The following is an 11,562-nucleotide window of genomic DNA, read 5'->3' as shown; positions in this document are numbered from 1 at the left end:
CCCTATAGCCCCCTATCCAGCCCCATAGCGCCTCTATCTAACTCTATAGCCCCCCCCTCCTGCCCCATAGCACCCCCATCCTGCCCCATAGCACCCCTATAGCCCCCCTATAGCCCCCCTATCCTGCCCCATAGCCCCCTATCCAGCCCCATAGCCCCCTATCTAACCTATGGCCCCCCATCCTGCCCCATAGCCCCCCTCATCCTGCCCCATAACCCTCTCTCCTGCCCTATAACCCTCTCTCCTGCCCCATAGCACCCCTATAGCCCCCTATCCTGCCCATAGCCCCCCCATCCTGCCCCATAGCACCCCTATAGCCCCCTATCCTGCCCATAACCCTCTCTCCTGCCCATAACCCTCTCTCCTGCCCCATAACCCCCCTATAGCCCCCATCCTGCCCCATAACCCTCTCTCCTGCCCCATAACCCTCTCTCCTGCCCCATAACCCCCCTATAGCCCCCATCCTGCCCCATAACCCTCTCTCCTGCCCCATAACCCTCTCTCCTGCCCCATAACCCCCCTATAGCCCCCATCCTGCCCCATAACCCTCTCTCCTGCCCATAACCCTCTCTCCTGCCCCATAGCCCCCCATCCTGCCCCATAACCCTCTCTCCTGCCCCACAGCCCCCCCATCCTGCCCCATAACCCTCTCTCCTGCCCCACAGCCCCCCCATCCTGCCCCATAGCCCCCCCATACCCCCCCCCCCAGCCCCCCTAGGTGAGCCAGGGGCGGATGCATCTGTCGTAGACGGGGCGGTGGGAGTGCCAGGCCGTGTGCCCCACGCCGGGCACCGCGCAGCCCCCCAGCGCCCCCGGCCCCACAGCGTCCGCAGCCCGAACGTGTCCCGCACGAACACCTGGGGGGGCACGGCCCTCAACACCCCAAAAAACACACACCCCCCCCGCACCCCAAAATACCCCCCAGGACCCCCACGTAACCCCCCAGGCTCCCCCAAACCGGCCCCAGAGCCCCTCAAAATACCCCACCCCCCCCCCCAGGACCCCCAAAACTGTCCCCACAGCCCCCCAAAATACCCCAACCCCCCCCCAGACCAACAACTGCCCCCCCAGAATACCTCAAACCCCCCCCAGACCCCCCAACCCCCCCCCCAGACCACAACTGCCCCCCCAGACCCCCTCAAAATACCCCAGACCCACAACTGCCCCCCCAAGACCCCCTCAAAATACCCCAAAACCCCCCCCAGACCCACAACTGCCCCCCCAGACCCCCCAAACTCCCCCAATAACCCCCCCAGGACCCCCAAAATCCCCAAGTCACCTCCCAGACCCCCCCAAACCCCCCCCAGACCTCCCCAAATCCTCCCAGATCCCCCTAACCCCCCAGACCCCCCCAAACCCCCAAACCTCCAACATCTGGGACCCCAAATCCCCTCAAAATGGGGGGAACCCCAACATCTGGGACCCCGAACCCCCTCAAAATGAGGGGGACCCCCCCTTTCTGCCCCCAAGTCGGGGTCCCCCCCCTCACCTCCTGCTCCTCCATCCCTCGAACCGTCTCGTTGGCGTCATAGAAACCAAAAAGGCTTTTGGGGGGCAAAATTAGGGGTCACGGGGGGTCCCCAAGGGGTTTAGGGGATCCCCAGGGCTTTGGGGGACCCCCCCGCACCCCAAAAATGAACCTTAAGTGTTTGCAACCCCCTCGACCCCCTTAAATTTGGGGGGGGATCCCTCACTCCTACAAGGAGGGGCCCAGGGAGATTGGTGGGGGGCTGGTTTTGGGGTGGTCCCCAAGGTTTGGGGGTCCTGAGGAGATTTAGGGGATCCCCAGGGGTTTGGGGGACCCCCCTGCACCCCAAAAATGACCCTTAAGTGTTTGCAATCCCCTCGACCCCCTTAAATTTGGGGGGGATCCCTCAGTTCTACAAGGAGAGAACCAGGGAGATTGGGGGGGGGGGGGGGGCTGGTTTTGGGGGGGTCCCCAAGGTTTTTGGGGGTCCCGGGGGGTCTGGGGGGTCCCCAGGGTTTTAGGGGGTGGGGAGGGTTTTGGGGTCCCCACCTGGACTGCCAGGGGGTGATGACGCCGTCGTCGGGGCCCCCGATCAGCACCAGGTTCTGGATGCGCAGGAGGTTCCGTTTCCAGGCTGCGGGCACCGAGGGGTTAACGGGGACCCTATAGGGGCTGTAGGGGCCGGGGGGGGGGGCTCCCTACGGGGCTGCCTATAGTGGGGGGGCCCATAGCAGACTCATACAGTCTGTATAGGGGTTTCTATAAGGGGTCTAGGGGATCCTTATAGATCTATAGTGTGTCCGTAGGGTCTCTATAGCGATCTCTATAGGGGCTAGGAGGTCCTATAGGTCTATGGTGCCTCCGCAGGGTTCTTATAGGGGTCTCTATAAGATCCACGTAGCCAGAGACTCACAAAAGCTTGTATAAGGGTTTCTATAGGGAGACTAAGAAGTTCTTATAGATCTATAGTGTCTCTATAGGGTCCCTACAGGAATCTCTATAGCATCCACGTAGCTTTGAGACTCAAGGTTCTGTATAGAGACCCCTACAAGGACCTATGGAGTCTCTGTGGGTCTATAATGTCTCTGTAAGATCCATATAGGAGTTTCTATAGGGTCCATATGGTTTAGAAACTCACAACAACTCGTATAGGGGTCTCTATGTGAGATCTAAAAAGTCCCTATAGACGTATAGTGTCTCCATAGAGCCTTTATAGGAGTCTCTATAGGGTCCATACAGTGTAGACACCTATAGTATCTCTGTAGAACCTCCATACAGACATCTATAGGGTCCATATAGCAGCTATAGGATCCTTATAAGATCTATACAACGTCTCTACAGTCTTTATAAGATATCTATAGAGTCTTTATGGTCTCTATAAGGTGTCTATAGGATCTATAGCGTGGCTCTATGATCTCTATAGAGCATCTATAGGACTTATAAGGTATTTCTGGGATCTATAGGGTGTCTCTAGAGTCTCTATAGAGCATCTATAGGATCTATAAGGTACTTATGGGATCTATAGAGTGTCTCTAGGGTTTCTATAGAGTGCTTATAAGATCTATAGGGTCCCTATGTGATCTATAGAGCGTCTCTAGGAACTCTATAGAGTGTCTATAGCATCTATACGGTACTTATGGGATCTATAGAATATCTCTAGAGTCTCTACAGAGTGTCTATAGGATCTATAAGGAACTTCTGGGATCTATAGGGTGTCTCTAGAGTCTCTATGGAGTGTCTATAGGATCTATAAGGTACTTACAAGATCTATAGAGTGTCTCTAGGGTCTCTATAGAGCATCTATAAGATGTATAAGTTACTTATGGAATCTATAGGGTGTCTTTAAGGTCTCTATAGAGCATGTATAAGATCTATAAAGTACTTATGGAATCTATAGTGTGTCTGTAGGGCCTCTATAGAGTGTTTATAACATCTATAAGGTGCTTACAGGATCTATAAGGTGTCTCTAAAGTCTCTATAGAGCATCTATAGGATCTATAAGGTGCTTATGAAATCTATAGGGGGTCTCTAGGATCTCTATAGAGTGTCTATAGGATCTATAGAGTCTCTATGGGATCCATAGGGTGTCTATAGGGTCTCTATAGGGTCTATAGGGTCTCACCCGAGGCGTTGGGGTGCAGCCGCTCGTCGTTGAGGGGGGCGAGGAAGTCGCTGCTGTTCAGGTAGAGCTCGCGGTGATGGGGGTCTGGGGGGGGGGGGCAGAAAAAAAGGGGGGTCAGGGGGGGTCCCCAAGATCAGACACCCCCCCCCAGCACCTATGGGGTCTTGGGGGGGTCCCAGAGAGGGGCCCGGAGGGGTTTTGGGGTTCAGGGGGGGAATTTGGGGGTCCTGGGGGGGGGCTTTGTGGGGGTCCCAGGGGGAATTTGGGGGTCTCAGGGGGGAATCGGGGGGGGTCCTAGAGGGGTTTTGGGGTTCACGGGGTGTTTAGGGGGGTCCCAAGAGGGGGGTGGGGGTCCCAGGGGGGTTTTAGGGGGGGTCCTGGGGGGGTTTTGGGGTGCAGGGGGGGGCTTTGGGGGGAGCCTGGGGAGAATTTGAGGGTCTCGGGGGGGTTCAGGGTGTCCCTGGGGGGAATTCGGGCGTCTCAAGTGGAGAATTTGGGGGTCTCGGGAGGTTTTGGGGGTTCAGGGGAGGTTTTGGGGGGTCCCAGGGTGGTTTTGGGGTTCAAAGGGGGTTTTGGGGTTCAAGGGGGGGAGTTAGGGGGGTCCCAGAGGCATTTTGGGGGGGGGATTAGGGATCTCAGGGAGGGTTTGGAGGCGCTTGAGGGGATCCGGGTGGGTCCCAAGAGGAGATTTTTGGGGGTTCAAGGGGGGTTTGGGGGTTCAGAGGAGGTTTTGGGGGGTCCCGGGGTGGATTTTGGGGTTCGGGAGGGGGTTTGGGGGGTCCCAGGTGCATTTGGGGGGGTCCCAAGAGAGGATTAAGAATCTCAGTGAGGATTGGAAGGTGCTTGAGGGGATCTGGGTGGTTCCCAGGGGATTTTTGGGGGTTCAGGGGGGGTTTGGGGGGTCCCGGGGTGGATTTTGGGGTTCGGGGAGGGGGTTTGGGGGGGTCCCAAGGGAGGATAAAGGATCTCAGTGAGGATTGGAAGGTGCTTGAAGGGATCTGGGTGGCTCCTGGGAGGGGGGGTTTGGGGGTCTCAGGGGGGTTTTGGGGTTCAGAGGAGGTTTTGGGGGGTCCCGGGGTGGATTTTGGGGTTCAGGGGGGTTTTGGGGGGCCGTTACCGTTCCAGTAGTTGCAGATGGAGACCCCCTGGCCCAGGGGGGTGTAGCAGAGCCGGTACAGGTTGGATTTCATGTGCCGAGGGAAAAGCCACTGCAGGTAGGCGGTGTCTGCGCCCCAAAAGCCATCAGCACCCCAAAAAAGGACCCCCCCGGGGGACCCCAAAACCAACCGGGGACCCCAAAACCAGCCAGGGAACCCCAAAACCGCCTCAAAATCCATCCAGAGACCCTCAAATCCACCCTGTGAAGCTCCCAGGGACTCCAAAACCTCCTCAAAATTCACTCAGGGACCCCCAAAACCCATCAGGGAACCCCAAAAACCCATCAGCGCCCCAAAAATGATCCCCCGGGAACCCCAAAAATCAACCAGGGGACCCCCAAAACCAACCAGGGACCCCAAAATCTCCCCACAAAGCATCCAGGGACCCCCAAAACCAACCAAGGAACCTCCAAAATAAAACAGGGAGCCCCCAAAAACCATCGGCACCCCAAAAACCGACCCCAGGAACCCCCAAAAACCAACCAGGGGACCCCCAAAACCAGTCAGGGACCCCAAAACCTCCTCAAAATCCACTCAGGGACCCCCCAAAACCGACCAGGGACCCCCCAAAACCACCCCAACCCCCCCAAGAACCCCAAAACTTCCCCATAACCACCCCCGGGGACCCCCAAAACCCCCCATAAAGCATCCAGGGACCCCCAAAACCACGCAGGGACCCCCCAAACCCCTCAGGGACTCCCCCAAAAAGCATCCAGGGACCCCTAAAACCACCCAGGGATCCCCCAAACCCACCCAGGGACCCCCAAAACCACCCCAACCCCCCCAAGAACCCCAAACCTTCCCCATAACCACCCCCGGGGACCCCCCAAACCCCCCCATAAAGCATCCAGGGACCCCCAAAACCACGCAGGGATCCCCCAAAACTCCCCAGGGACCCCCCCAAACCCCCCATAAAGCATCCAAGGATCCCCAAAACCACCCAGGGATCCCCCAAACCACCCAGGGACCCCCCAAAACCCCCCCAAGGATCCCCAAAACCACCCAGGGACCCCCCAAACCAACCGGGGAGTCCCCCCAAACCCCCCCAAGGATCCCCAAAACCACCCAGGGACCCCCAAACCCACCCAGGGACCCCCCAAAACCACCCCAACCCCCCCAAGAACCCCAAAACTTCCCCATAACCACCCCCAAGGACCCCCAAAACCCCCCGTAAAGCATCCAGGGACCCCCAAAACCACGCAGGGACCCCCAAAACCCCCCAGGGACCCCCCCATAAAGCATCCAGGGACCCCCAAACCCACCTTAGAACCCCCCAAAACCACCCCAACCCCCCCAGGAACCCCAAACCTTCTCCATAATCACCCCCAGGGACCCCCAACCCCCCCCATAAAGCATCCAGGGACCCCCAAAACCACCCAGGGACCCCCAAAACCCCCCAGGGACCCCCCCATAAAGCATCCAGGGACCCCCAAAACCACCCAGGGATCCCCCAAACCCACCCCAACCCCCCCAAGAACCCCAAACCTTCCCCATAACCGCCCCCAGGGACCCCCCAAAACCCCCCGTAAAGCATCCAGGGACCCCCAAAACCACACAGGGACCCCCCAAAACCCCCAGGGACCCCCCCAAACCCCCCATAAAGCACTCAAGGATCCCCAAAACCACCCAGGGATCCCCCAAACCAACCAAGGACCCCCTAAAAACCCCCCATAAAGCACCCAAGGATCCCCAAAACCACCCAGGGACCCCCAAACCCACCTTAGAACCCCCCAAAACCACCCCAACCCCTCCAAGATCCCCAAACCTTCCCCATAACCGCCCCCAGGAACCCCCAAAACCCCCCATAAAGCATCCAGGGACCCCCAAAACCACGCAGGGATCCCCCAAAACTCCCCAGGGACCCCCCCAAACCCCCCATAAAGCACTCAAGGATCCCCAAAACCACCCAGGGATCCCCCAAACCAACCAGGGACCCCCCAAAAACCCCCCATAAAGCACCCAAGGATCCCCAAAACCACCCAGGGACCCTCCAAACCAACCGGGGAGCCCCCCAAAACCCCCCCAAGGATCCCCAAAACCACCCAGGGACCCTCCAAACCCCCAGGGACCCCCCCAAAAAGCATCCAGGGACCCCCAAAACCACCCCAACCCCTCCAAGAACCCCAAACCTTCCCCATAACCACCCCCAGGGACCCCCCAAAACCCCCCATAAAGCATCCAGGGACCCCCAAAACCACACAGGGACCCCCCAAAGCCACCCAGGGACCCCCCAAACCCCCCCGGGGCCCCCCCAAACCCCCCCTCACCCCCGTACTGCCCCATCTGGGGGGCGGCCAGCGAGATGAAGCTGCGCACGTTGTGGTCGGGGGTCGTGGCCAGCAGCGCCCGGCAGATCAGACCCCCTGGAAAACGGGGGGGTCAGCACGGGGGGGGGACCCCGAATCTCACCCCAGGACCCCCCTATCTGCCCCCAGGCCCCCCCATCTACCCCCAGGACCCCCTTACCCACCCCAGGACCCCCCCCAACTGCCCCAATGACCCCCCCTACCCACCCCAGAACTCCTATATCTGCCCCAAGAATCCTTGTATCTGCCCCAGGACCCCTCTACTTGCCCCAGAACCCCCTCTACTTGCCCCAATGACCCCCCTACCTGCCCCAGCACCCCCATATCTGCCCCAGGACCCTTCTATCTGCCCCAGAACGCCTATAACTGCCCCAATGACACCCCCTACCCACCCCAGGACTCCTATATCTGCCCCCAGGACCCCACTCTCTGTTCCAAGCATCCCTATATCTACCCCAGGACCCCTCTACTTGCCCCAGGACCCCTTCTACTTGCCCCAATGGCCCCCCTACCTGCCCCAGCACCCCCATATCTGCCCCAGCACCCTCGTATCTGCCCCAGCACCCCCATATCTGCCCCAATAACCCCCCCTACCCACCCCACCCCAGGACTTCTATATCTGCCCCAAGAATCCCTATATCTGCCCCAGGACCCCTTCTACTTGCCCCAATGACCCCCCTACCTGCCCCAGCACCCCCCTACCTGCCCCAGGGCCCTTCTATCTGCCCCAGAACGCCTATAACTACCCCAATGACACCCCCTACCCACCCCAGGACTCCTATATCTGCCCCAGTGACCCCCCTACCCACCCCAGGACTCCTATATCTGCCCCAGTGACCCCCCTACCTACCCCAGGACTCCTATATCTGCCCCAGGACCCCTCTACTTGCCCCAGGCCCCCCTCTATTTGCCCCAATGACCCCCCTACCCACCCCAGCACCCCCATATCTGCCCCAGCACCCTCATATCTGCCCCAGCACCCTCATATCTGCCCCAGCACCCCCCCTACCCACCCCAGGACTTCCATATCTGCCCCAGGACCCCTTCTACTTGCCCCAATGACCCCCCTACATGCCCCAGCACCCCTATATCTGCCCCAGGACCCTTCTATCTACCCCAATGACTCCCCCTACCTACCCCAGCACCTCCATATCTGCCCCAGGATCCTTCTACCTGCCCCAAGCATCCCTATATCTGCTCCAGGACCCCTCTACTTACCCCAGCCCCCCCCTACTTGCCCCAGGGTCCCCTTTATTTGCCCCAACGACCCCCCTACTTACCCCACGACCCCCCCTACTCGCCCCAGCACTGCATTACTTGCCCCAGGGTCCCTATATCTGCCCCAGTGACCCCCCTACCCACCCCAGGACTCCTATATCTGCCCCAGTGACCCCCCTACCCACCCCAGGACCCCTATATCTGCCCCAGTGACCCCCGTACCCACCCCAGGACTCCTATATCTGCCCCAGGACCCCTCTACTTGCCCCAGGCCCCCCTCTAATTGCCCCAATGACCCCCCTACCCACCCCAGAACTCCTACATCTACCCCAATGACCCCCCTACCCACCCCAGAACTCCTACATCTACCCCAGTGACCCCCCTACCCACCCCAGAACTCCTACATCTACCCCAATGACCCCCCTACCCACCCCAGAACTCCTACATCTACCCCAATGACCCCCCTACCCACCCCAGAACTCCTACATCTACCCCAGTGACCCCCCTACCCACCCCAGGACCCCTCTATCTGCCTCAGTGACCCCCCTACCCACCCCAGGACCCCACTATCTGCCCCAGTGACCCCCCTACCCACCCCAGGACTCCTATATCTGCCCCAATGACCCCCTTACCCACCCCGGGACTCCTATATCTGCCCCAGTGACCCCCGTATCCACCCCAGGAGCCCTCTATCTGCCCCCAGGACGGCAGTACTTGCCCCAGCCCCCCCCCCAGGCGCCCCCAGCCCCCCCCCAGCCCCCCCAGCCCCCCCACCCTGGCTGTAGCCCAGCAGGTGGACGCCGTCGGCCGCGTTGGCCATGATGGGGGCGAGCGCCCGGCGGAAGCCCTCGACCTGCAGCCAGAGCGGCCGCAGCGACGCCCCCCGGTCAAACAGGTCCAGCACCGTCACCTCCGTCCCCGGGTGGCTCTGGGGGGGGGGGACACGGGGGTCAGGGGGGGCCGGGGACATCGCGGGGGGACAGGGGGAGGCTGGGGACATAGGGCACTGGGGGGGGGGCGGGGAGATTGGGGGTTCAGGGGGGACATAGGGGGCTGGGGACACTGGGGGGGACAGGGGGGGACATGGGGCCCTGGGGACATTGGGGACAGGGGGGACATAGGGGGCTGGGGACTTGGGGGGGGTCAGAAGGGGACATGGGGGGCTGGGGACATTGGGGACAGGGGGGACATAGGGGGCTGGGGACTTGGGGGTTCAGAGGGGGACACGAGGCCCTGGGGACATTGGGGACAGGGGGGACATAGGGGGCTGGGGACTTGGGGGGATCAGAGGGGGACAGGGGGGACATAGGGGGCTGGGGACTTGGGGGGATCAGAGGGGGACAGGGGGGACATAGGGGGCTGGGGACTTGGGGGGATCAGAGGGGGACAGGGGGGACATAGGGGGCTGGGGACTTGGGGGGGTCAGAGGCGGACAGGGGGGACATAGGGGGCTGGGGACTTGGGGGGTCAGAGGGGGACAAGGGGGACATAGGGGGCTGGGGACTTGGGGGGGTCAGAGGGGGACAGGGGGGACATAGGGGGCTGGGGACACTGGGGGGACAAGGGGGATATAGGGGACTGGGGACTTAGGGGGGTCAGAGAGGGATATGGGGGGCTGGGGACATTGGGGACAGGGGGGACATAGGGGGCTGGGGGGATATAGGGGGGTCTGAGGGGGTTGGGGGGATGTGGGAGTTTGGGGGCATGGGGGATATAAGGGACTGGGGGGGGTCAGGGGGGATATAGGGGGCTGGGGACATTGGGGGGGTCAAAGGGGACATGGGGGGCTGGGACAGGGGGAATGGGGGGACAGGGGGGCTGGGGACATGGGGGGTCAGGGACATGGGGGGGTGATGAGGGGCAATAAAAGATGATGTGGGGTCATGGGGGCTCCTGGGGGGTAATAGAGAGTAATAGAGAATACTGGGGGGGTGATGGGGGGGCAATAGAGAATTATGGGGGGGCTGTGGGGTGTCATGTCCCCCCCCCCCCCCCACCTCGTTGATGAAGGCTCGGAGGTGACGGAAGTCGCTGGGGCTGTCGAAGAGCCCGTGGATGATGACGACGGGGCGAGGGGCGCCCCCCGCGCCCCCCAAGACGACGAGGAGGAGGAGGAGGAGGAGATGGAGGAAGGAGGAGGAGGAGGAGGAGGAGGGGGGCGGGCTCGGGGGGGGCACGAAGGCCTGGGGGGGCCGCCCCCCCCCACCCCCCACAGGCAGCAGCCTCCAGGGCATCTGTGGGGGGGAAAGAAAATATGGGGGTTGGGGGGGGGCAGGAAGGCAAAGTGGCTCCCCCACACACCCCTCAGCGCCCCCCAAGTCAACACTTGGGGGTCACAACACCCCCTGACCCCCCTATTTGGCACTCAGGGGTCCCCAAATCCCTTTGACCCCCCCATTTGGTACTTGGGGGTCCCCAAATCCCTTTGACCCCCCCTATTTGGTACTTGGGGGTCCCCAAATCCCTTTGACCCCCCCTATTTGGCACTCGGGGGTCCCCAAATCCCTTTGACCCCCCCCCATCCGGAACTTGGGGGTCCCCAATGTCCCCCGCTCATCACTTGTGAGTCCCAGCCCCCCCATAACCCCCCCTCAGAGGTCTCAGCCCCCCATTTCCCCTCAGCTCTCAGGGGTCCCAGCCCCCCATATCCCCCCTCTCAGGGGTCCCAGCCCCCCCTCAGGGGTCCCAGCCCCCCATATTCCTCCCCTCAAGGGTCCCAGCCCCCCATATCCCCCTCTCAGTGGTCCCAGCCCCCCCTCAGGGGTCCCAGCCCCCCATATCCCCCCCCATTTCCCCTCAGGGGTCTCCCCCCCCCCCCCAATCTCCCTGTTTACCTCCCGGCTCCCCTCCCCCTCCCGCACGTCACTTCCGGCTCCCCCTCCCGCCCCCAGCAGGGGGCGTGGCCGGAGAGGGGGCGGGAGACACGTGATTTGACCGCGAGGGGGGGCGTGGCCAGAGGCCCCCGTCTACGTGCTCATAAGCGGGAGGGGGCGTGGCCTCAGGGGAGGGGGCGTGGCCTCAGGGTGGAGGGGGCGTGGCCTGTGCGAGACTATAAATAGCTCTAGCAGGAGGGGGCGTGGCCACAGCCTGAGGGGGCGTGGCCAAGGCGCCATAGAACGTATCCCAGCCTAGGGGGCGTGGCTTAAGGGGCGTGGCTTAAAGGGGAAGGGGCGTGGCTTGCTGGAGGGGGCGTGGCCAGCGTCCCCCATTGATAATAAAGGGGGGGGTGGGGGGGGGTCTCGTTCTCGTTCTCCCCGTGGGGGTTCGGTTTCTGGGGGGGCTCTGGGGGGG

General features: G+C 61.7%; 1 protein-coding gene across 1 annotated transcript; it reads right to left on the bottom strand.

Moving 5' to 3' along the window:
• Window positions 1-692: 692 nt before the first annotated feature.
• PPT2 (palmitoyl-protein thioesterase 2) lies at window positions 693-11,166 on the bottom strand. Its single transcript, XM_069881993.1, is given in 10 exon segments — window positions 693-809; window positions 812-857; window positions 1,490-1,544; window positions 2,018-2,102; window positions 3,591-3,674; window positions 4,708-4,815; window positions 7,015-7,110; window positions 9,046-9,199; window positions 10,269-10,505; window positions 11,106-11,166. Coding segments are annotated over 9 exon segments (960 nt in total). The 5' UTR covers window positions 11,106-11,166; the 3' UTR covers window positions 693-714.
• Between the last annotated feature and the right edge of the window lie 396 nt (window positions 11,167-11,562).

This window comes from Phaenicophaeus curvirostris, unplaced genomic scaffold, assembly GCF_032191515.1.
Source record: "Phaenicophaeus curvirostris isolate KB17595 unplaced genomic scaffold, BPBGC_Pcur_1.0 scaffold_73, whole genome shotgun sequence".
Taxonomy (NCBI): Eukaryota; Metazoa; Chordata; class Aves; order Cuculiformes; family Cuculidae; genus Phaenicophaeus; species Phaenicophaeus curvirostris.
This window is presented reverse-complemented; position numbering and strand designations above follow the sequence as displayed.